Below are 26514 nucleotides of genomic sequence, written 5' to 3' on the forward strand. Positions count from 1 at the left end.
CACAGTCTGTTTCATTGGATGATAGCTTGATGGGCTGGAAGTTCCTCTAGCCCAAATCTACATCCTCATTTGCAGTCTTTCTGATTTCAGGTTTACAACTTCATTCCCAAGAAGGACTACATCTTCCTTACTGACCGCTTAAGGGATATATTCACTTTTTATCCCTGTCCTACAGAAGAACCATCCAGGGGTAAAAGAATTGGCGGCCTAGGGCATTTTCTCCCTGAAAATGGGGATATTTACAACACATTCTGGGTAAGCATCAAATCTATGATTCCCCACATGGGAGGTGCTCTCATTAAGCAAGAAGTGAGTAGTACGTTATCTTCTGAGCTGAAGTAGATTACTGGTATATTCCTGGGCAGATCCATAGAGATATAGTTTCCTTACAGGATCCAATCTGGGTCAGTCACAGGGACCAGAGGTTTTGTCTTCTGGGTCTCGTGCTGAAGCCCATCCTCAGGAAACCAGCACACGTTCTGGTAGAGATATGTTCCCTGAAGATGGGCGCCAGCATGAATCTGAAAGCTTGGAAGACAAAATCTCTTGTCCTGATAACTGACCGAGATTGGATCCTGCAACATTATCCTGGGATACATATCTTCACCTTCATTCACGATACACTTTCCTTATTTTCTTAATAATTTGTCCTTCTTAAACATTTGCCCTGAGATTTAATCTGACCTTACAGGTAGTCCAATGGTGAAATTCAATTTTTTTACTACCGGTTCTGTGGGTGTGGCTTGGTTGGCATGGCAGGGGAAGGATACTTGAAAATCCCCATTCCCAGCCCACTCTGGGGCCTGCCAAAGGTGGTATTTGCTGGTTCTCTGAACTACTCAAATTTCCGCTACCAGTTCTACAGAACCTGTCAGAACCTGCTGAATTTCACCCCTGAGGTGGTCCTCAATTTATGACCATAACTGAGGCCCAAAATTCTATTGATAAGGGAGACATTTGTTAAGTGAGTTTTGCCCTATTTTATGACTTTACTTGCCACAGTTGTTAAGTGGATCACTGCACCAAGAGTTAAGAGTTGTAATCGCACAGTGCAGTATTGCCAATTTCCATCAGTTGCTTGTCTGTCCCTTTAAGCGCCACCCAAATGGGCAGCGATATGTACAGAGGATGCAGCATTATGGAAAAAAAAATCGGTTTGGAAAATAATATATTCCTTAAGGTTGGGTACATTGAACGTACTGAGAATAAACAATGATCATTAGTTTTCATGAGCAGAAAGGGCTGTTCCTCAGTGACTCTTTGCTTCATCTGGTAGGACTTCGGCGTGAACATTTTTACCAACACCAGGCTACGCATCTCAAGTTTCTGCCCTTTCGTCGGTAAGAACTGGAGTGGGGAGAAAGTGATAAGGGATCTTTTACAATCAAGCTACTTCCAGGATTGAGTTCTGGAACTCTTGCATGGATGGAGACCCCAACAGCTGAGATTTGATTCTATGTCCCTCTGTTCCAGAGGGGTTGAGAGGGAGTTGTTCCTTTGTTGCAGGAATTGGGTATGTTTACTCTAGTCTAATGAAAAGAAGGATTAGGGTAGTGGTCTTCCAATATTTGAGGGGCTGCCACAAAGAAGAGGGGAGGTGTCAATCTATTCTCCAAAGCATCTGAAGGCAAGACAAGAATCAGTGGTGGAGAATTAATTAAGGAGAGGACCAACCTAGAAATAAGGAGGTCTTTCCCGACAGTTAGAACAATTAACCAGTGGAACAGCTTGTGTTCAGAAGTTCCGGGTTCTCCAGAACTGGAGATTTTTAAGAAGAGATTGGCCAACCACGTGTCTGAAATGGTGTAAGGTCTTCTGCTTAAGCAGCAGGTAGAAGACCTCCAAGGTCCCTTCCAGCTTTGTTGTTTCATTTTTCTGTACCCTAGAATTCACATGATCTGCCCCGTGTTATTGTTACAAATGATGTCACCACATGGGCAATGCCAATTACTTTCTCTTGATGTCCCCAAATCCTTTTCCTGAAGTCTCTTAAGCAATTGAGAAGAGCCCTAGTGGCACGGTGGTAAGAATGCAGTATTGCAGGCTAATTCTGCCGACTGCCAGCAGTTCAAATCTCACCAGTGCTTTTGCTATTCCTAACTTGTTGAGGACCCAAATCCTGACTTGTACAGAGACACGTACCATAAATAAATATAAATAAATATAAAGCAACAGATTCTCCTTCCATTAAAGCATCAATAGGCTAAAAAAGCCCACCACTAAACAAAGCATAATTCTCAGGGTTAGCGTTAAGAAAACCCCCCTCAGTAAATGATATTTGAAGAAAAGGTGTTTTTTTTTAAAAAAATGGCAAGATGGCAACTAGACCTGTCTGTGTGAAGCTTTTCTCCCTCTCTTTTTTAAACATTTCTTTTTTATTTTTAATTTTCAAAACAAACATAACACATAGAATCTTCTTTCTTTACATACTGTACAAAGTGTATCAGTTGGTTACAAAAGGCTTTCGTGCATCTCTTCCACTGTCATCAAGTATAATTCATATTAAATCAAGTATTTTAACTCATATTTTTATACATGTTACTATCATCATACCTCTACTTTTATTTGACCATAATTGTTTAAACGTCCTTCATCATAAAATATACCAAAATTTAATACATAACCACATACTGCATTTCATTTACTATTTCTAGAATCCTCCAATAACACTGAATCCTTATGTCCTGTTCTAGCTAAGCATCCATAATATTTAATAACAGACTTTTCTAATCCTCCTTTCCAAATCACTGTTTACAATTTACATCCAGTTTCCTTATGTTGTACCCATACATATATAAAAATTATTATCATTTTCCCTTCTTTATTTGACTATATCCTATATCATAACGTTTCCCCCCTAATAATCAAACCTTAACTGTATCTAATTTAGTTCTTTTTTAAATTAACCTTTAGATATAATCCAAAAGGATTTCTGATCTTCCCTTCATGGGTATCATTCAATGTTCATATCCAATTATTGCTTATCATAACACTACACATTGTATACATTATTATCATTATCAATTTTTTGTTTAACTATACCTATTATCACTAAATTTCACTAAGTTTAACTAGTTTTAAATTATACTCTTCCATCTATCAACCTGTATCTTTCCAGTAACAAACCAATCTCATATCTTTTGCCATTTGTGGTACTAATCTTCTAAACAGCTTCTTGATCAACTTTGTATGGACTTCTCTTAGCAACTCCTTGTTTGTAAGATCTCTCATATAATCTTGATGCCCTCTTTCTATTTCCTTACTCTGTTTGTCTTTGATTGTCAGCAGTGTTATCAATATTTTTGCCAATAAAATTTCATAGTCCATAAATTCTTTAATTTCTTCTCCTCCTCCTCCTCCTCCTCCTCCTTCTTCCTCTTCCTCTTCCTCTTCCTCTTCCTCTTCCTCTTCCTCTTCTTCTTCTTCTTCTTCTTCTTCTTCTTCTTCTTCTTCTTCTGCTTCTTCTTCTTCTTCTTCTTCTTCTTTTTCTTCTTCTTCTTCTATATCTTGCCCTTTGGGATAGATTTCCTCTCCATTTAATTCTTCTTTCAATATTCCATTCTTTCCATTTTCAAAAACAAATCAATTGCCATAAATATCAGCAGGTTTAATCTCTTTATATTCATTTTCCACTTTGATTTTTGGGGTTTCAATCACCTCATTTTGCATTTGATAATCATCATCAATTTTTTCATCATATTTTGCTGTTAGATGCTCTAAGTATTCCAGTTTTTTTCCTATTCTCTCATTTGTATTTGATAACTTTTGAAGCCTTTCTCTTTTTTATGTCTGTCCATTTAAAGAGGTATGACTTTGATCGCCCAATTGCAGCCACCATCTTGTTAGTTTCTGGTTTCCTCCCTCCCCCCTCCTCGCATCAATTAGATAGAAGAGAATAGAATAGAATTCTGAGAGGTTGATATTAATTAGAATAGAATGGAGTGGAGTAGAACAGAAAAGAACACTTCATTTGGCCAAGTATGATTAGACACACAAGTAATTTGTCTGTGGTATAACAGTTCTCAACGTACATGAAAGCAACAGAGTAACAATAATCATAATATGTAAAAAGATTAAATCATGGCAACTGGACCAAAGTTTACTAAACTGAGATGTTTCATTACTCATCAAGGTTTAACTCCTTATGCCAAAAGGAAACGTTTGGGTTAGGCAGAAAGTCAAAGAGTAATTGAGTAGGACTTTGGTCCAGTTTGCCACAATGTAACTTTTTTTACATACTTCTGGCTTGGATGATTGAGTCTTCATTTACATAATAATCACAATACGATGCCAGTAAGAATGGGCAGTAGAAAAGATAGAAAGGATAGTAATAATACCACAGCCACACAAAATGAGTGTCTATACTTAGATATCAAACAACAATTTTAATTGTGGGATAGATAGTAACCATGACAAAGAGGATGGAGTTTACGGGGGAATCTAACAGGTGAGGTTTGAACTCTGGTATAGAGTCCCATGAAGCAAAGAAGGTGGAAAGGTTGAGGCTTCCAGTGGTGAAATATTGGACATTGTTTCCCCGTTGCTCAAATGTCTGAAAGCCTCCAGTCATCCGCCATGAATTTATGCAGACAAAGACCAAAACTGGACCTGGGAGAGGAGGGACTAGTAACCTCCAAGTGCAACTCATCAAATGGCTTTCTCTCTGTATTACAGTGATGCCAGTAAAGTTTGAACTTCTTCCAAATTTTGTTCCTCCTAGGTTTTATGTTCTCCGGAGAATGGTTCCAACCAGTCCCTGGATTTGCTTTTGATGCTGCCACTCCTCAGGTTGAGGCTGCCCCTAAAAGGACACCTCGGCACTTCTTTCCTGAAACGTGGATATGGGACGTGGTTATTATAAAGTAAGTGGATGGCATAGACTAAGACTGTGATGGCTAACTGTTTCAGCACTGAGTGCCCAAAGTGCACATGTGTGCATCCTCAAAATCCAATGACGTGCATCCTGCACACATCCTCCGTGCAGGCACCCCATCCTCCATGAAGAGCAGAGACCCGAAGACCAGCTGGCCAGCGGGTGTCGCATGCCCATGCACAGCAGAGCTGGGGCATCAGCTCCCGTGCCTGCAAAGAAGGCTCTGCACGCCACCTCTGGCACGGGCCTAAGAGATTCCCATGGAGACCAATTTCTCCAACCTAGGGGATGGGCTTCCAAGCATGGAGGGCTATAGATTCCCCCCTCCCATCCTTCCCCATGGCAAGTTTGAGCTGGCTTGGCTGAGCACCAAGGCAGTCGTAATCCAATATTTCTGGAAGGCACCAGGAGACGTCAGCTGCATCTGACTTTTCATCCACATGACAATGAGGAGGCTGCGAAGGTCGTAACTTTGAGAAATGGTCATAAGTCACATTTTTCAGTGCCGTTGTAATTTTGAATAGTCACTAAATGAACTGCTGTAAGTTGAGGTCAACCTGTATTATTGTGTTAGATACCTGATTCATTGCTCCAGGACTGAGCAATTTTTTATGCTGCTATCCTCCCCCACCCCAATGTATGGTTTGTGCTAAATTTATAATCCTAATTGAGCATGGAATTCTGGTCATAAATCATTGCAGTTGTAAATTTAGGCACAGTGACCTGGCCCTGATTTTTTTGGCCATGGTCATTAAACAAATACTATGATTGTTAAAAAAAAATCATTTTTCCCCAATGGGGGTTGCTTGCTGGAGACCAGAACTAAATGCCAGAAATCAGCAAAAAAACCCACTGCAAATCTCAGTCATGTGACCCCTGAGGACGCTGGTTGCCAAGTGCCCAAAATGTAATAATGAAATTGGTGGGTTTGTGCATGTGAATGCGCATGTGTGCAGCCATTATAACTTTGAAAATGTGTAGCTTTGGGGTGGGGGACACATAACTTCAAGCAAGTGTTAAGCAGGGGTGGGTTTCAGCCGGTACGCACCAGTACACCCGTACTCATTCGTAAAATTTAGCATGTCTTCCTGTACCTGTTCTTCCGGAGGCTGTGTACTGGAACACTCCCTCCCATGGCCTGCTCCCTTGCTCGCTCCCCACGCCTGCCCAGTCGCTGCTTGCTCACTTGCCCCACCTGTCTGCATCAGGCTTGCCCTGTCCACCTACTTCCTTTGCCAGAGTGGAGGATTGGGAGAAGCCCACGTGGCGTGTGCTCCCTTATCTTTGACAGCTGCCTTGTTTCCAATGGGGGGGGGGAATCCATGCAGAGGGAGGAAAAACTGGGATGCACCTACCCCACCAGATTCCCCCAGGGCTCTGTGCCTCCTAGAAACAGCAACCAGCTTTAAATTGAATGGGGCTGTTTGTGACTAAATGGGACAGAGAACACACATAGATGCAAGAAAACATGGAGGTAATCTAGTCCAACCCTCTCACAAGGCAGCAGTCCTTACACTTCTCTTTGAGAGCTGTCCAGTGGCAGACATGAGGGAAATGGTGTGTGTGTGTGTATGTATGTGTGTGTGTGTGTGTGTGAGAGAGAGAGAGAGGGAGACAAAGATAGAAAGAGAAAGAAAGAGAAGGAAAGAATGAGAAAGAGAAAGAGGGAAAGAAAAAGAAAGAAAGTTGGGGAGAGAAAGTCACAAGAAAGAAGGAAGGAGGGAAGGAAAGAAGGAAGAGAAAGAAAGAAAGTGGGGGAGAGATACAAGAAAGAAGGAAGGAAGAAAGAGGAAAAGAAAGGAAGGAAAGAAAGAGAGAGGGAGAGACACAAGAAAGGAAGGAAGGAAGAAAAAGACAGAAAAGAAAGAAAGAAAGTTGGAGAGAGAGAGAGAGACAAGAAAGAAGGAATGAAGGAATGAAGAGAAAGAAAGAAAGTGGGGGAGAGAGACACAAAAAAGAAAAAAGGAAGGAAGGAAGAAAATAAGTGGGGAGAGAGACACAGGAAAGTAGGAAGGAAAGAAGAGAAAGAAAGAAAGTGGGGGACAGAGACACAAGAAAGAAGGAAAGAAGGAAGAAAGAAAGAGAGGAAGAGGAAGAGGAGGGAAAGAAAGAAAGAGGGAGAGAGAGACCGAGACAAGAAAGGAAGGAAGGAAAGAAAAATAAAGAAAGGAAAGAAAGAAAGAAAGAAAGAGGGAGGGAGAGGCAAAAGGAAGAAAAAAAGAAAGAAAGAAGAAAGAAAGAAAGAAAGAAAGAAAGAAAGAAAGAAAGAAAAAAGAAAGAAAGAAAAAGAAAGAAAAAAAAGAAAGAAAAGTTATGATCACAATTTAGCCCAAAATTTTGGTTGCTAGCAAGAGCCTCGTTAAATGAGTTTCACCCCATTTTCCAACTTGGCCACTCCCACCTGATCACATGACCACTGAGCCGCTCCCACATAACAGGCCGCACCTACAGACTAGATTCTAAAAGTTTTTGAAACCCATCACTGGGGTTAAGCGGCTCCTTGTAATCAGCGTGAGCGATTATCCTATGTCGCCTTGATGGAGTTCATTGCAGGGAGTGACTGAGGACCACAACTGAGCCCAACATTTCTCTTGCTAAGCGAGACAGTTAAGTGAATTTTGCCCCATTTGACAACTTGTTAATTAGTGACAGGGTTGTTAAGTGAATGGCTTCCACCCACGAAATTGACTGTGCTTGTCTGAAGGTCACGAAAAGGGATCACAAGACCCTTGGACTCTTGTAAAAGTTTCAATTTAATTCTGGACCTCTTGCCAAATAAATTTAGATACCATTTTGTTTACATTTCTGAAATATTCTTTTTCCAATCTTATGGGTATATTTTAAAATAAAAAAAGTATTTTGGGTAAGATGTTCATTTTGACTGTTGCTATTCTCCCCATGAAGAAGAGCCATTCTAAATCCGCCTTAATTTTATCAAGTAGTTTATTGTAATTATCTGCTTTGAGTGTTACGCATCTCGCCGTTAATTGTATTCCTAAATATCTCACTTTCTTTCCTACTTGAATGTTTATTCTCTCAACCAATTCATTTTTCTGCCCATTAGTCATATTTTTCACTAACATCTTAGTTTTTTCTTTATTTACCCTCAGATTGGCTGCTTCCCCATGTTCTCCCAGTACTTCCATTAGCCTCCTACCAGACCACAATGGTTTTTCCATAACAAAAGGTCATCTGCAAATGCTTGGAGCTTAAATACTTCCTTTGTACTTTCTAGACCCTTAATTTGCTCATCTTTTCAAGTTATCCTAGTCAAGACCTCCAACACTAATACCAATAATAGTGGTGATAGTGGGCAACCTTGCCTTGCACCTTTTTGGATTTTTAAGCTTTGTGTTGTATCCCCATTTATTACCACGCTGGCCACTTGATTGCAATAAATGGCCTTAAACATATTTATGAAGTTTTCACAAAATTCCATGTACTTTAACTGGAACAACATAAAATCCCATTTAACATTGTCGGACGCTTTTTTGTGTGTCAATAAATATCAAGGCCATTTGTTTCTCACTGTGGGAAGTGTCCAAATTTTGATCACATGACCATGAAGAGATGGCAATGATCGTAAGTGTGAAAATGGTCATAAATGGTTGTAAGTCGAGGACTACCTGCAGTGGACTGCTTCCCTCACTTTCTATTCTCTTGTGTCCTACAGTGGTTCTCAAAGAAATAGCCATTCTCAAGTCCATAGTTCTAGTAGAAAGAGTATTGTATCTGAAGAACCTGAAGAGATTGCTGTTCCTGTGACCATCCCGGGCACCATCACCAAATGGAAAGTTGGAGCTTTCTGTCTTTCAGCAGACACAGGCTTTGACCTCGCCCAGCCCACATTTCTGCAGACTTCCAAGGCGTTCTTTATTAAATTCACCTTCCCATACTCTCTGGTGCGAGGAGAAGCCTTCCTACTCAATGCTACCGTCTCCTCCTACCTGACTTCCTGCATCCGGGTAAGGAGTGTTTAATGACTGCTGTGGGACCTTCCTATATGAAATTTTTTGCTTGTTAACCCTTGCTTAACCCTTAAAAGGCAAAAAATTGCTTATGCACAGGAGGCCCCTCTTTCTCTGGCCTCCTCCTATAGTTAACACTACACACTGTTCCAAGTCACTGTGAATCTGGTAGCAACTACCTTGGCTTTAATTATTTTTAAAAAATTCTTTAAAATTCTTTCCTTTTCCTCATGACTGGTGAGGCCACGCCTCCCCTGCCTTTAGTGACTGCACGTCCCTGGTATATGTGTGTGTGTATGCGTGTGTATATGTATAGAGAAGATGGTGGCATAAAAGTCCAACAAGCAAACAAATATTCAGACACTCTCACAGGTGTTAAAAACTTAACAAATAAATAAAAGCAAAATTGGGGGAGAGGAACATTCACCTAATGATAGTATGACCATTGTGCAGGCTCCCCGTGGGATCCCCAATGTTGCTGAAGACACCATGTTTTCAGGGCCTTTTTGTAAGGCTCACAGGAGCCTCATGGGAAATGATGATTATGAGCTTTTTCTCTGCACTGCAGGTGGGATGTATAGATTTCCCATTGAACTATTTTTTCTTTTCAAATGGACAGGTCAGAATATCTCTGACTCCTTCTGATGACTTTGAGGCATTTCCGATGGAGAAGATGGAGGATTCCTATTGTATCTGTGCAAACGGAAGACAAACGGTGTCATGGTTGATGACCCCTAAAATTCTAGGTAAGAGGCAACTCTAATAGTGGAGCCATTACTTAGACCCTCCATGTGTAACGTAAATCAAGGAGCAGAGTTTTAATTATATCATTTCCTCCTAAGGATTGTAATGCATGTGAGAAAGACCTTGGGAGACTGGGCAAAGAGACACTGCCTAGGGTATGGTCAACTAGGAGACTGCATCAAGGTGCTAGTTGTCACCTACAAAGCCCTTCATGGTATTGGATCTGGGTACTTGAGAGACCGCCTACTGCCAATTACCTCCACTAGGCCAATAACATCCCATAGATTAGGCCTCCTCCAAATTCTATCAGCCGGTCAATGCCGACTGGCAACTACCCGGAGGAGAGCCTTCTCGGTGGCTGCTCCGACCCTATGGAACGAACTCCCCATGGAGATTCGTACCCTCACCACCCTTCAGACCTTCCGCGTACCCCTTAAAACCTGGCTGTCCCGACAGGCCTTGGGCTAAAGACTTCAACCCCACCCGAATAGTATGACTGTTGTGCTTTTTAACGATGTATTGTCTTCATGTGTATAACTTGTTTTGTCCTTCCCTCCCCCTGAATTGTGAGCCCCCCTGAGTCCCCCCAGGGAAAAGGGCGGCATACAAATAAAGTTAAATCCAAATCCAAATCACCCACAGGTGTACAGAAGGCAGGGCAAGAGGCTCAGAAGAGATCCTCTCTAGTTTCTTGGGCTGTAAAGTGAGAGATCTGTACTAGATTCTACATACAAGATTCTACTAATGTAGATTTATAGTGAAATATAATTAGTGCATCAAGTTGTGTTTCCTGCCTGATCTACCTAGTAAGGCTGACATGAGTCTTACAAGTCTGAAAGTTCAATTCTCCTGCTGCCTCCTTTAGAGCCCGAGAAATAGAGGCGTGATAGTAAACCAGTGGTGGGTTCAGGTGGTACGCCCCGGTACGGGCGTACTGGTGCCTATTTGAGGACCAGGTACCATTCCAGTACGGTGCTCTGGAGGGCCTACACTCCCGCCTGCTCTCCTTACCAGTATTTGAGCTGTTCAGGGCTTCCGAGCACGCACACGGAGCATACGGCACCTGCGCGATGCTCCGTCAATCAGCTGGAGCATCACAGGTGGTAAGTATGCAGGTGCGCGCTGGTTGCAACAGGATCTGGAATTCACCACTGTAGTAAAGCAATGATGTACCTGTTGGAATTGGCATGCAACTGTTGCCCATTGGTCTTCAGAGTTCTGGTGCGTGTATCAGGCAGCTGGTCTTCGCCCACGTGAGAGTATCGGAAACCGGAAGAGCAGTTTCCTGGCATGCATGCACGTGGTGGCCAGCTGGTCTTCATGTGCACATGCACATGAGAAACCAGAAGACCAGGTGGCTGTTGTACATCCATGCGCCGGGAAACTGAGCTTCCAGTTTCCCACACATGTGCATGTGCGTGCACACATTTTGGCACTTGATGCCTTTTTGGCATGCACATGCTCCCATTTTGGCACTTGATGCCAAAGAGGTTAGCCACCAATGCTATAGAGATCCTCTTGCTCTCCTCACTATCCAGCTGCAGGGTCTATTGTATCTTATCTGACCATTCCCCTTAGCAGGTTCTCTTTGCCCAATTTTTTCTTGGTTCTTTCTACGTACCCTTACTACATCATCACCATCATAGCAATAGCACTTAGACTTATATACCGCTTCCCAGTGTTTTACAGCCCTCTCTAAGCAGTTTACAGAGTCAGCCTATTACCCCCAACAATTTTGGGTCCTCATTTTACCCACCTCGGAAGGATGGAAGGCTGAATCAACCTTGACCTCATCTTCATTTTTATGAATCCCTCACCAAATCCCATCATTTGAAGTTGCATTATCATGAATTGCCAGTTCACATTATCAAAGGCCTTTTGAGCATCCTGAAATAACAATGCCATTTGCTTTTCTAGTTTTCATGTTCAAAACAATTTGCATATTGTCTCTGATCTGTCTCTTGGGGAGAAATCCATTTTGGTGAATGTTTATAAATTCATTTAAAAGTCTCTTAATTCTTTCTGCCATTATTGATGCAAAAATTTTATAATCCACATTTAATAGTGAAATAGGTCTATAGTTCTTCACTTGTTGTGGATCTGACTCTTCTTTAGTATAAGCATTATATGCCTCCATCCATGTTTCTGGCATTTTTGCCTCCCTTAATAAGTCAATGAATAGTTCCAACATTACCTTGCTTAATACTTCTTGTAGTGTTTGGTACAGTTCTGCTGATAATCCATCTGGTCCTGGTGTTTTCCCCTTCTTTTGCCTTTTTTTTAAATAAATGTTTTTTTAATTTTAATTGAAACAAGTACAGCATCTTTCTTTACATCTGTAGAAAATGTATCAATCGATTACAGATCCTCCACGGTCAACAAACATAACTCATATTAACTCAAGCATTATTATATATCCATTTTCATTTGACTGTAATTATTATTTAAAAATATTAATACAAGTGATAATCTTGAACAATACCTGCCCACACCAGTGGGAAAAGAAAGAATCAAAAAGAAAAGGCAAAAAAAAAAAGAACAAAAAAAGACAAAAACGACAAAGGACAAGGCAGGAAAAAAACCAGAACACAGGTATCTATTATAAAAAAGAAGAAGTATATCAACTGGTTACAACACGCTTTGGTGCTTCTCTTCCATTAACTCATATTAATTCAAATATCTTAACTCAAATGTTTACCATATTAGCATCATTATACCTCCAGTTTTAATTACCTATAGTTATTTAAACATCCTTCATCCTTAGCTATGCCAAAGAATTAATCCATAACACATGCTGACATTTCATTTACTTGCTTGTAAAATCCTGTATTAACATCAAATCCTCCTATCCTATTTTAGCTGAACATCCATAATATTTAATTATATCATATATCATAACATTTTCCCAGTATTGATTAACATTTGATTGTATGTATTTTATTTAGTTTTTATAATAGTGATAATTATTGTAATTAATACTCTTTATGTATAATCCAAAAATGTTTTCTCATATCCAATTGTTATTTATCATATCGACTCCACATTATATACATTACTATCAATATCAATTATTATTCAGCTATATCTGTTACAAAAAAAGCAATTAGGTTTAGCTAGTTTTCAATTGTATTCTTCAATCTATCAGCCAATTCCACATTATATACATTAGCATCAATATCAATTATTATTCAGCTATATCTATTACAAATTAAAGTAATCAGATTTAGCTAATTTTAAATTGTGTTCTTCCATCTGTCAGCCTGTGTCCCTCCAATAGCAAAATTTTCTCAATCCAATTGCCATTCGTTGGATAAATTTACCAAATGTTTTTATAAGCAAGTCCAGACAAAGATATCTTCGCACCTTTTGGCTCTGAATGTCAGTGATGAAATAATAATGTTGTCCGGGCTTGTAAAACTTTCCAAATTGACTTTAATTCTCAAGGGTGGAGTTTTCATTTCTCCTGCACTCTGTCTCTTTAAATGAATCTTCTTTATAGCTCCCCCCCTCCTTTCTTCCTCTGAGATAGACCAGACGCCATTTCTCACATTTTCCATTTGTATTTCAGGAACATTCAAACACTCAATGATCTCAGTTTTTTCTTCATATTTTGATATCAGATGATCCAATTTTCTTTCCAATCTCTGAAAAGAGTCAAAAAGCTCTCGTCATGTGGAAAAAAGAATCTGGAATGAAAACTTAGAAGTATTTTCAGACGCCATGATGTGTCGCAGTTAGAAATTGCAAATAGAAACACGCTGGAAACTGTGCAATCTTATCTGATCGTAAACACAGCCAAGTAATAAAAATGTCAGATCGTGAAGGGCTAATTAGTAGAAGGTTGACTTTACGATCCACTTAGAAAGAGTCAGTGGGGAGGGCTGCCGAAGCGTTCCTTGAAGCATTTAAGAAATAAAGTAGCCACCAGCCATAAATCCATTAAAAAAAAAGACCAATTCGCCGCTAGATTCTTCTATTTTTTGGTTTCAATTAGCTTAAGCTTTTAGTGCGGACAGTCTCTCTTGAATAATAAAATCAGCTTACCAGATGACATCACTTCTGCCATTCTTAGGGGCAACCTGCAGTTTCAGTTAGCACGCAGCTAATCCAGAAAGGAATTGGCACGAGGGGTTAATACCCCCCCCCCAGAGACTTTGCGAATGTCTCTGAGGTCCTGGGTCTCCCCTCACCTTTCACTGTCATCTCCGGGACAGCTAGGGTCCAAAAACCCGTCCAAAAATCCTTCGGTATAGAGGAATTTCAGGAATAGCCTGAAACTCCGTCTTCTCACTGCTAAGCCCCGCCTTCTTCCTCCTTCTTTTGCCTTTTGATGCCTTCTATTACCTCCATTATTGTAATTCTTTCTTCTAATGCCTTCTTAAATTTTTCTGGGATTTTGGTTATTCTGGTTTTCTCTAAATATTGTCCTATTTTCCCTTCTGGTACCCTCTCATGTTGATACAACTTATGGTAGAAATTCTCAATTATTTTTCTCTTTTTTCATTTAAATGTTGTATATTCCCTTCTCCATCCACCAATTGACTTATCAGCCTTTTTTCTCTTTCCTTTTTCATCTTGTAAGCCAGCCAACATCCTGGTTTATTTGCATTTTCAAAAAAGTTTTGTTTTGCTGATTTTATTTTATTTGCCAAGTCCTCATTTTCTATCAGGTTCAATTTATGTTTTTGTAGTTCCCTCATATTTTTTACTTTTTTACTTTTTTCATTTTGTGGATTTTTCTGCAGCTCCGTCTCCAAACTTTTGTACTCTGATTCCAACTTCTTTTGAGTTTGTCTGTTCTGCCTATTCTTTTTCCCTAAGTATGTCCTTACAAGGCCTCTGATATATGCTTTGCAAGTGTCCCATACGTTCTGTAATGATACGTCCTCCTTTCTATTTTCCTGGAAGAAATATGTCAATTCCTTTTCCATTTATTGCTGAAAACATTTTTTTCAATATTCTTGGATTTAAAGTCCATTCCCCCCTTTTCCTCTGTCCCTTCCAAGTCATTGTTATTGGATTATGATCTGCTCATGTGCTTAATGTCTATCTTAATTGTTTTGAGAGTTAGTTTCAAAATTCTTTGAAAAAAACCCTTGACCTCATCTTTTAATGATTTCAATAATCAAAAAGATTAAGAGAGTTTGGGCAGCTGAATGGAGCTGAGCGTTTACTGGACGGATGCCCTCCCTGACACCAATGCGGAGTTCTTTTCAGCAGATATATTCTCATTATGCCCAGAGAGAGAAATATCTGCCTCTCCCTAGGTTCAAACTCATAGCCTCCTGATTGTGAGGTGAGAGCTGCACCTCTAGGCCACCACACCACTCACATACCATTACTACATAAAGGTAGCATATTGTAACGAGGTGAACCATTTTTGTTCCAGGGGAAATACACTTCAAAGCAAGCGCAGAGGCCGTGACCTCAGATCAGCTCTGTGGAAATGAAGTAGTGGAGGTGCCCAACGTTGGAAACAAAGAAACCATGATCAAATCATTATTAGTTGAGGTATGTGGGATGCTTTAAAACCAGGCTGGGTAAAGAGGGGACACAGACGTCTGGGTAAAGCAATATTGGATATTTGTGCTAAATGTCAGAGATGATTCTAAGGAAAATACCAACAGCCAACAATTTATCCCAGTTAGTAGAATTTCCCAGGCTAAGAAAAGAAGCTGTGAGATCACTTACCTGAGCTCTGGAGTGCTGCTCCTTGGGAGAAGATCTGAAGGGATCTTGTTAGTGATCTATTTATCTCCCCCCCCCTCTTTTTTGCTTTCTTCTCCTTTGGATTACGAATCTTACAATAGAAAACATGGCTGCTATAAGAAAGGCAACCAAAGGGGCAGAAATGGCTACAACAAAAAGGGGATCTTTTTAGAAAGCCAGCAAACGACAGAAAAAGGGAGGAGTCAAGAATTTACATAAAAAGGGTTTTTATGACACTGACGTCCCCGAGAATCTGCTGAAGACATTACCTAGCCTGGCAATGAAAAGTTCGGAAACCAACCCACAAGCTCGGAGAACGAACCTTCACCCTCAGAAATCACCTTGTTCGGAAACAACACACAGCAATTCTGTTTGAGCTTCCAGTGATATGAATTCTAAGTGCTCCCCTTGATGGTTCACCTCTCTTGTTAATTGTTTCAACTGCATTTCCTCTTGGTGCTCATCTACTTAACTCAGACGTTATGTCCACAGTGATTTTTCTAAATGACTCTAACACTCCCGTTCACCTTTCCCTTTTTCCTTCTCTTCCTGTTCCGGTGAAGCCTGAGGGAATCGAGAAAGAAGTGGTGTTCAACTCTCTTCTCTGTGCACCAGGTACGTTGTGTCAAGGTTCCAAGTAATATATTGTCAGTCTAAAAAATGCAAGGCATCCATATCAGTGATGGGTTCCTAACCGGTTTACTACCGGTTCGCTGACAGGGCATTTTGTGCATTGCAGAACATACACAGTTGACTGAAAACTGTTCTGCGCATGTGCAGAAACATGCCGGTGATGGCAGAAGAGACCGGGGAACCAGTTCGGGGGCATGGCAGGCCTGGGTCGCTGCTGGTTTCAGCAACCCAGGCCGCCATACCACTACCCGTTCGGCTGAACCAGGATGAACCGGTAGGAACCCACTACTGCTCCATCTTTCTCTTCAAATCTCTTTAAGGTAAAGGTTCCCCTCACACATATGTGCTAGTTCCTGATGAGTTATGCTCATCTCCATTTCAAAGCCGAATAGCCAGCGCTGTCTAAAGACATCTCTATGGTCATGTGGCCGGCATGACTAAATGCCAAAGGTGCACGGAACACTGTTACCTTCTCACCAAAGTGGTCCTTATTTTTCTACTTTCATTTTTACATGCTTTCGAACTGTTAGGTTGGCAGAAGGCGGGACAAGTAATGGGAGCTCACCCCATTACGCAGCACTAGGGATTCGAACTGCCAACCTTTATGATCAACAAGCTCAATGTCTTAGTCTCTTTATTAGGAGCCTATTAAATTGGCAAGGTCTTGGTGTAATTCCGGCTCTGACCAAACCCCAGAATTACACCCAGTAGAAAGCAAAAGTTTGAACCTTCCTCCCTAGTCATATCCTCCCAATCTGCTCACAGTCCATCTGTCCAGTGGTTCAGCTATCTTCAGGCACATTCTTAGTTCCCACGGGGAAGAATGTCACCTAGCCATAACAACCATCTATATTTCCACAACCCCCCCTTCCTACTACTGAAATGTGGCGAGCCTGAAGCCCTGTTAAATCCGTTTGCAGAATATCTATAGAAAGCTTAGAAAAGTATAGGAAATGGTATGCCGGCCACATGACCACAGAGACATCTTCAGACGAAGAGTGCTGGCTCTTCGGCTTTGAAACGGAGATGAGCACCACCCCCTAGAGTTGGGAACAACTAGCACATATGTGCGAGGAGAACCTTTACTTTTACCGTACACATATGTCAGCTTAAGAATCGACAGTTCGCTCCTGTAGACACAGATTTTAACTTACTGTAAATGCTCTTTTTAGAAGAACCTCCTTCAAATGGAGATCACCACCTCCCCAACCCAGGCATTCATGAAAGCTAGATGAGAGGAAGGAGTGGTGGTGGTGGTGGGAAGATATAAATATTTGATTCCCGCTAAAATCAATTTGTCCCTCTCCGCACATTCTAAGTTCTTCCTTAGGAAGGAGTGGGGGAAGGATATAAATATTGGAAGTGGTCTCTTGAACAATTTGATTCCTGCCAAAATCCTTATTGCAGCTTAACTTTCTAAGCAGAACGTGCACCAAGAGTCCAGTTAGGACAACAGTGCCAGGGACACCATGATTTAACTTCTGCTTCCCTTTTATAGAAGAACCCAAGTCCAAATCTTTCTTTCTGAGGTTACCGGAGAATGCTATAGAAGGCTCAGCAAGGGCCTCCTTTTGTGCGCTGGGTAAGTGAGATACCATGCTACACATTTTGGAAATTATTTCTGTCCTTACCACATAAGGTCCCTGGGTCAGTCTAGAAGCTGCTCCAATTCCATAGACTAGTAGTCCTTTACTAACTACAGTTTGTTTAGTGACATTCGAAGTCACAACAGCATTGAAAAAAATGAGGGATGACCCATTTTCACACCTAGTGTATCACCGTTATAGCATCTCTGTAGTCACGTAATCAAAATTCAAATGCTTGGCAACTGACTCATATTTATGACGGTTGCAGTGTCCCGGGGTCATGTGGTCACCTTTTGCAACCTTCTGACAAGCAAAGTCAATGGGGAAGCCAAATTCACTTAACAACTTGGTTACTAACTTAACAACTTCAGTGATTCACTTAACAACTGGGACAAGAAACTATCTCACTTAGCAATGGAAATTTTGGGGTCGATTGTGGTCATAAGCTGAGGATTACCCGTATGGTTCATGGTTGACGGTTTTCCATTAAGCCTGAGCTGGGTGCTTTTTAAGCCAACCCCTGGCTCTGATTCACTTAACAATGGTGGCAAGAAAGGTAATAAAATGGGGGGAAATTCACTTGTAAGCAACAGAAATCTTGGGCTCAATTATGGTCATAAGATGAGGACTATTTGTATTCCAGCATGTTGGATAATCACTGCAGTTGGAAGATTTAGGCTACCTTGGGTGCCAAAAGCACAAGTGTCTGTACTACTGTGCATGCTCACATGCCCACTCCCATAATTTAATGCCCTCCAAATTTAATGCGACACATACACATGCACTGCCCTGCGCATGCACGCACAGCTTTTTTGGAGCCAGGGGGGGACAAAAACAGCCCCCCAGCTCACTCTGGAGACGCTCCGGAGGCCGGAAACAGCCCATTTTCCAACTTCCGGTGAGCCCAGTAGGTCTGTTTTTCACCCTCCCCAGGCTCCAGAGGCTTTCTAGGAGACTGGGGAGGGCAAAAAATGGCCCAACTTGCAAATCGGAAGTTCAGGAACAGAGTTCCCGGTTACCTGCTGGGTTGTTTTTCTCCCTCCGGAGGCTTCAGGAAGCTTCCCTGAAGCCTTTGGAGGGTGAAAAACAGCCGAATGAGCAAACCGGATGTTTCGCCTCCGGTGGATGAAAAACAGCTGAAAATTAAGGCTGAAAATCAATGTAGCTGACAGCAATAGCAGTAGACTTATATACCGCTTCATCGGCCTTTCAGGCCTCTCTAAGTGGTTTACAGAGAGTCAGCATATTGCCCCCAACAATCTGGGTCCTCATTTTACCCACCTCGGAAGGATGGAAGGCTGAGTCAACCCTGAGCCGGTGAGATTTGAACCGCTGACCTGCTGATCTAGCAGTAGCCTGCAGTGCTGCATTTAACCACTGCGCCACCTTGGCTCTACACCTTGCGTGCCCTTCAGAAATGGCTCCACATGCCACTTACGGCATGTGTGCCAAAGGTTCACCATTGCGGATTTAGGGCATTGGGTTAAATGTAAAGACCTGCCTCAGCTACCTCTTCAGGAAAACATGACTCTTGAAACAATTGGCATTTCCGAAAGGAACTTTTATGGAGAGAAAGTGATTGTAGAGAGGTCAGGCGGAATCTGAAGTTCCAACGCAAAGCGTTAAGCTATTCTTCCCATTCAAGTTTTACCCCAATGGCCCCCGTTCCAAAATAGCTAATACAATACCACAAAGGTATTTTGAGAACTCCGAGGCATTAGGTTGATAATGGTTCATCGTCAGGACGCTGCAACCTTGGTAACAAACTCGAGCTGGTTGGGAGGAGTCCATCATGTTGACTTGGTCCCCCTCCCTAAATCCCACATGGTTACAGCGAAAGTGAAAGCATGCAAAGTATCTTGCCCCAGATGGCAACCCCCTCCCCCTTGGAAGGGCAGCATTCTGGCAGGGACCTGATACTAAGGTTGTAAGAAAGTTGGGGAGATTTCTCTTGATATTCAAACAATGACATCTTTTGAGGGGGGAATCAAAGTTGGCAAGATCCTCTCTATAATATGTCCCCTTCTTTCCCTTTCTCAGGAGACATTTTAGGAAGAGCGATAGAGAACCTCGACCAGCTTCTCAAGATGCCCTCCGGCTGTGGGGAGCAGAACATGGCCCTCTTTGTACCCAATATCTACATCCTGAAATATCTCAATAACACTGGACAACTGACAGAGGAGATCAAAGCCAAGGCCATCGGACATATACAGACTGGTGAGAAGCATCCCACGGGAATTCTCCTCTCATTCTTTCCCTACTGCAGTTGGGAACTTTCAAAGGCTCAATTGATAGATCAGTCACTGGTATTGACAGTCTCAATCATTAGTAATATAGAGAACCAGTTTGGTGTACGCTAACCTGGAAACTAGGAGACTGTGAGTTCTAGTACTTCCTGAGCACAAAAAAATGACTGAGTGATTTTGGGTTAGTTGCTCTCTCTTGGTTCAACTCACCTCAAAAGGTTGGTTGGGTAAAATACAAAAGGGTTGTGGGGAAGATAAAACAAGGAAGGAATATCATGCATATTCTCCCTTTTGAATTTCTTATGAAAAGTAGTAGATGAGGGATTACAATCTAATAAATAAATAAATAAAATATTGCTCAGTGGCTTGCTGTTCTGGTTAATCCAGTTATCCTGCAATAGCAGAGAATAGAATAGAATAACAGAGTTGAAAGGGACCTTGGAGGTCTTCTAGTCCAACCTCCTGCTTAGGCAGGAAACCCTACACCGTTTCAGACAAATGGTTATCCAATCCCTTTTTAAAAACTTCCAGTGTTGGATAAATCCACTGATTAATTGTTCTAACTGTTAGGAAAGTTTTTCTCAGTTCTAAATTGCTTCTCTCCTTGTTTAGTTTCCACCCATTGCTTCTTGTCCTACCCTCAGGTGCTTTGGAAAATAGCTTGACTCCCTCTTCTTTGTGGCAGCCCCTGAGATATCAAAATACTGCTATCATGTCACCCCACTCCTTTTTTTCATTAAACTAGACATACCCACTTTCAGCAATCGTTCTTTATATGTTTTAGCCTCCAGTCCCCTAATCATCTTTGTTGCTCTTCTCTGCACTCTTTTTAGAGTCTCCACATCTTTTTTACATCGTGGTAAACAAAACTGGATGCAGTATTGCCAGTGTGGCCTTACCAAGGCATTATAAAGTGGTATTAACACTTCTATTCTATTCTATTCTATTCTATTCTATTCTATTCTATTCTATTCTATTCCTCTGTTTATGCAGCCTAGAACTCTGTTGGCTTTTTTGGCAGCTCTTGCACACTGCTGGCTCCAATTTAAATGGTTGTTCACTAGAGCTCCGAGATCCCTTTCACGGTTATTACTATTGTGCAATTTGTTTTTCTTGTCTAAATGTAGAACCTTACTTTTATCACCATTGAATTTCATTTTGTTCGATAGCATCCAATGTTCAATTCTGTCACAATCCTTCTGTATCTTGAATCACAAATTTGAAGGAAATATTTCAGTTGGGTTTGGAAATGCACAGGCTGCTCAGCTCACCTCTAAATTTTCTCCTCCACTTCAGGCTATCAAAGGCAAATGATCTTCAAACATTGCGATGGTTCTTACAGCGCTTTTGCAAAAAATATCTCAGAGGCAGGGAACACCTGGTAAGATTTCTTTGTTCCTAAGGGTCACAGTTCTCAAACGTTCGACAATGATGGCCTAACCAAATCAACATTCAAACAATTCAGGAGCCATAAAGGAGAACATTTGTAGCTCAGGGATGAAATGAGGAATCCTTGGTGCTCTCTGAGCTTGGTTGTTTTCTTGCAGACGTTTCATTACTCTAACTAGGTAACATCATCAGTGCTAGTAGGAGGGTGTCCGTTTATATTCTGTGTCTTGCCTGTCTGTGTGGGTGGGGGCGGTCTTAGAGATTCTTTGGTTGGGCTGTTTACTTGGCCAAGTCCAAAACTGCCAGGGAATTTCTAGATGCCTGGAACTCTGACAAATGACCCATCAATAGACACATAGACATTAACAACATCTATAGATTATACCAAAGAGACAAGCGACCAGCCCAAAAGCCTGGTGGCACCTCTCCACTAGTAATCAGCACTTAGATCAGCATAGATTATCTCCAAAGTCAACCTCAGACCAGCAATCAAGTAAACAATACCCCAATTAAGAAACTATCAAAGAGCCTTGAATAAACAGCCCAACCAGAGTACCTCTTAAGACCACCCCATCCACAAGACACCAGAATATAAATTGAGAGCAAACCTCACTCCTTACCAGTACTGATGATGTTATCCAGTTGGCTAATGAAACATCTGCAAGGAAACAAGCCAGCTCAGAGAGCACCAAGGACCCCTCATTCAAGTGCAAAATATCACTTCCACACTACCAGCTTCTCATGGTGCAAGTTTCAGAGGTGGTAGTGATATTTTGGCCTTGGTCACCTGAATTGGCAGTGACTCAGGCTGGCCGCGGCCCTGAATAGGTTTCCCGGTCGGCGATGGTTTTTACTAAATTTTTCATGTTCTGCGCATGCAGCAATCCACCCCTGGTAAGTTTATAAGGTCGAAATTTCCAAATTAAATGAAGGCCTCCAAATCTAATTCTATGATTCCATAATTCTGTGATTCTATAAAATATGAGTGATGATTCTATCATTCCACGTTTAGTAATTTTAATCAAAAATTAGACGTTAGTTTATATACCTGTTGGAGAATGTTATATAGTAGACATCTCTACAGGTAGTCCTCGAGTTACAGCTACAATATCTGTTCCAGTTATTGAGTGAATTTTGCCCCTTTTTACAACCTTTCTTACCACAGTTGTTAAATTAGGAACAGGGTTGTTAAGTGAATCTGGCTTCCCCAGTGTCTTTGCTTGTCAGAAGGTCGCAAAAGGGGATCACATGACCCCTGGGACACCACAACCATCATAGATATGAGGAGTTGCTGCAATGGTCCAAAGTCACTGTTTTCAGTGCTGTTGTAACTTGGAATGCTCACTAATCGAATGGTTGTAAGTTAAGGACTATCCATAATGGGCTATGAGAACAACCTTGAGGGACAGGAGGAAAAGTTGCAATCAAGACAACAGTCAGATAAGGAAATCTGAGTCCAAAGCAGAAGTGCAATTTTAGGAAATGTCTCAGACTGGCCCTTCCTTACTTCTCTTGTAGATTACGGCAGGGAAGGGACAGAAACATTCAGACTTCCAAGATTCTGTTACTGTAACACTAAAACACTAAAATTATGAATACTCAAAGTGATTTTAATATTCATAATTTGGCTTTCCAAGTCTGGTCTACCTAGAAGGACCAGAAAGGACCTGGAAGGACATAACCAAAGGGCTAAGAGTAGGAATATACCCAGTCTAATTTTTTAGATATTCATCATTGTATTTCCACTTTATGCTTTTGTGATTTGGATTTCTGGTGTAAAATTACAGTTCCTCCTAGCAAAACACATGCAGAGTTACAATTCAGATGTGCCCTGTTTACTGTTGTCAGTTCTCCGAATGCTAATCCTTGTATTATTGCTTGGCAACTTCAAGGAAGGAGTTTCCAGCCATTGCTCCACTTTCCGGAACCAACTCACCAATGGTGAAAGAAGGCCAGAGGCAGCAATGGAGTCTCAGCAGCTGAATGACGGTGAACAGACTGTGGCTCACCTTTTAAAGCAGCGTTTCTCAACCTTGGCAACTTTAAGATAGGTGGACCTCAACTTCCAGAATTCCACCGGAACCATGTTGGCTAGGGAATTCTGGAAATTGAAGTCCACCTAGTCTAAAGTTGCCAAGGTTGAGAAACATTGTATTAGAGAGAAAGGCAGCAGGGGCCACCACCTAGCTGGCCTTGGCTATACACTTGTCCCCAAAAACTAAGTAAGGTTGGTTCCCTTTAGTGTTTGGATGGGAGGCCACTAGGAAATCCCATGGCTTCAGGCTAAACCTGGAAGTTGAGACAGCATCCCAGAAGAAAGCAATGGGAAGACAGTGCCCTGTTGCTGCCAAGAACATCACACAGACATATTTATGTGGTCCCCAAGAGACACTCCCCCAATTTCTAGAGGGGTGTTTTTAAAAAGGGGAGGATGCAATTCATACAGCAGGGAAATGGTCCATTCCTCCCTACCAAGGGTGCAGGATTGAAGAGAAACAGGGTAAGCGTACAAGCGTCCATATTCAGGAATGGTTTAAAAAAGGTGAAGATAATTGCCTATAACTGTGCAACCATCAGATTACTGGTGAAAAAGGGGGCTTTGATTGTCCCATTATAGCTGCCTTTCTAACTTTCTTGATACTTTCTTTCAATGGGTTCTTCAATCCCAAGAAGGCCGAAGATTGTAGGATCTTGGGTACTAGAAAAAGAAAAATGAGGTTCTCCTGTGCTCTGGACTGTCTTGCAGGCTGACGGCTTTTGTGCTGAAATCTTTTGCTCAGGCGAGTTCCATAATCTTTGTGGATGACAAGCACATCAATGATGCTCAGAACTTCCTGACACAGCAGCAGGAGGATAATGGATGCTTTCGGAGCACTGGGTATCTTTTTCACAAGGAACTCCAGGTACAAGAGGCGGACGGGAGAAAATGGAGACATATCTTTGGAAATGAGAATATGGTATATTGGGATTACAGGTACTCCTCGATTTACGACCACAATTCAGACCAGAATTTTGGACCCTAAAAGATATAGTCACTAAGCAAGTCATCACATGGCCAACCTGATTTAACGACCACTTTTATGGCACTTGTTAAATAAATCACCATGGTTTTTAAGTGAATCTGGTTTCCCCAATTCACTTATTTTTTGTCCAAAACGGGCCAGGAATGTTGCATATTGTGATCTCACAAGACTTTGCAACTGTTGTAAATGCAAGCCAGTTGCCAAGGGCACAAATTCTGTTCATGGGTTGTGGGGTGGGGTGGTGGGATGGGTGTTATGAGTCATCATTTTGAGGATGCATAGAAAGCTGGATTCTCCAAGGCTGTTGGAACATTGGACCGTCGTTAAATGAACGAGCTCAAGAAGGAACGTATTTTTTGGAATTAATTGAATTGAATGAATTGAAGATACAGGCAGATTGAGTTGGTTTGGGAATGATCAGGAATTACTTTGGATTTCTAGTCTGGAAGAAAATATGTGCTGTCTTTCTGCTTATGAACAAGGACAGCATTGACAAAACAGAAAGACTCGTGAATATTCAGCAGTCAGGATTTAACATTTTACATGAAAAACTGACAAGAGTATCTTCAGCCCAAGGATGCTTTTTCAGGGGGCAAGTTTCTTTGGAGACAGAGGAACCATTTGCGCTTCAGTTTGAGATTCAGACAGGACAGACTCATCCTCAACCAATGTTCCCTCTAAGGTGTGCGGTTGCGCAGTCACACATGTGGCAAGAAAACACCGTGCAGCAGTTTCTAACTGTCGCGCTGTGATTTCTGTCACAGGCTCCGGAAGCTGAGGTGCCTCAGAAAATCTAGGGTTAGCAAGGGCATGGGGGGTGAGGATGGTGGCAGGAGCTTACGCAGCACAGCCGGTCTCCTAGGACCTCCTAGGTGCCGGCTGCACCGCTCAAGCTACCGTCAGTCGCCTTGTGTTCAGCAAAGCAAGTGCAGGGAAATCCTTTGCAGGTGGCTAGAACTGGCCGCCCGCAAAGGACCTCACCGGGCTTGTTTTGATGAACATGGGGCAACTGATGGTAGCTTGTGCCAGCCGCAGCAGCTCAAACTAGCGTCAGTCGCCCTGTGTTCAGCAAAGTAAGCCTGGAGAGGTCCTTGGTGGGTGGCCAGTCCTAGCCGCTTGCGCCCGGCACTGCAGCTGAAGTAAAGCCCCAAAGTCCCCACCACCACCGGAATAACTGCTGCCTCCTCCTCCTCCTCCAACAGCACTGCCGGATTTGCTGCCTGGCGCTGCGGCTGAGGTAAAGCCGCCAAAGCTCCCGCCGGCGCCCCCACCCATGGCAGCAGCACCTCCCCCTCCACTCGGAGCACCTGAGCTGGGCCCCACATTACCCCTGCCCCCTCCTCCTCCACCGTGCTTTTGAGGAGCCATGAGATCTTTTTTCTCCTGTGGGGTGGGAGCTGGATGGCAGGTGCGGACCGACCACAGGAGGGGAAAAGGGTGCTGGAGTGCTGGCAAAGGTGAGGTGGCAAGGAGGAACCCGACGGCGGCGCCATCACGGGAGTCAGTAGGAAGGTGTCGGATGGGGCGGGAGCTTGAAAAAAAGGCCTCATGGCTTCTCAAAAGCACGGCGGAAGAGGAGGAGGAGGCAGGGGTAATGCGGTGCCCAGCTCAGGTGGTCCGAGCTGAGGAGGAGGCACCACCACCACTGCCATGGGTGAGGGCACCAGCGGGAGCTTTGGCGTCTTCATCTCAGCCGCAGTGGCAGACAGCAAATGCGGTGGTGCTGTTGGAGGAGGCGGCAGCAGTTATTCTGGTGGCAGTGGGGGCTCGTCAGCATCTTCAGCGATGGCCCTGCCCCTGGTGAAAAAAACGAAGATGGAGCAGATCCAGGCTGATGATGTCACCGCAGCTGCCAGGTCCGGCCGGAGGTAGCCAGAGCGGTGCTGAGACGAAAGAGCAACATGACTGGAGGAGGAATTCTGGGAGTTGAAGTCCACAAGTCTTAAAGCTGTCAGGTTTGAAGACCCCTGGGTTTTTTTTCCTAAAGGGTTAGGGATGCAAGGATCTTGTAACTTGACAGCTTTAAGACTTGCACACTTCAATGCCAGAGTTCCTGAGCCAACATTTTGGTTGCTAAATAGGAGCATGGTTAAGTGATACTGATATTATATAGCACGTTTAATTAAGCAGGTATCTTGAATAAACATAACTTTGAGTTTCAAATAATACTGATTTTGTGGTTGTCTTAGGTGACATCTGTGAAAAACATTCAGGTGCTCAGGAATGAAAATGTGCCACTCAAACACTATACTTTTCTGCCCACACTGAAAAAAATTTAGAGGGAACATTGTCCTCAACAGCCTGCACCTGTCTTCAACAGGGAATGGACACAGGGCAGAAAAC

The 26514-nt window shown here is 42.4% G+C and overlaps 1 protein-coding gene across 1 annotated transcript in view; it reads left to right on the plus strand.

Annotated features, from left to right (window-relative positions):
* Window positions 1-26514, plus strand: part of LOC106549062 (alpha-2-macroglobulin) — an 84943-nt gene that overhangs the window by 43716 nt on the left and 14713 nt on the right. Inside the window, exons 16-27 of the mRNA XM_087707994.1 lie at window positions 91-255; window positions 1277-1340; window positions 4721-4862; window positions 8109-8182; window positions 8489-8838; window positions 9461-9587; window positions 14975-15096; window positions 15858-15909; window positions 17426-17509; window positions 19554-19730; window positions 21056-21140; window positions 23895-24051. Of these exons, the coding sequence (XP_087564120.1) occupies window positions 91-255; window positions 1277-1340; window positions 4721-4862; window positions 8109-8182; window positions 8489-8838; window positions 9461-9587; window positions 14975-15096; window positions 15858-15909; window positions 17426-17509; window positions 19554-19730; window positions 21056-21140; window positions 23895-24051 (1599 nt within the window). The remainder of the gene's footprint in view (window positions 1-90; window positions 256-1276; window positions 1341-4720; window positions 4863-8108; window positions 8183-8488; window positions 8839-9460; window positions 9588-14974; window positions 15097-15857; window positions 15910-17425; window positions 17510-19553; window positions 19731-21055; window positions 21141-23894; window positions 24052-26514) is intronic.

The sequence above is a fragment of the Thamnophis sirtalis genome, unplaced genomic scaffold (assembly GCF_051295495.1).
Source record: "Thamnophis sirtalis isolate CommonGarterSnake01/CBP01778 unplaced genomic scaffold, rThaSir2_p1.2 scaffold_3, whole genome shotgun sequence".
Taxonomy (NCBI): domain Eukaryota; kingdom Metazoa; phylum Chordata; class Lepidosauria; order Squamata; family Natricidae; genus Thamnophis; species Thamnophis sirtalis.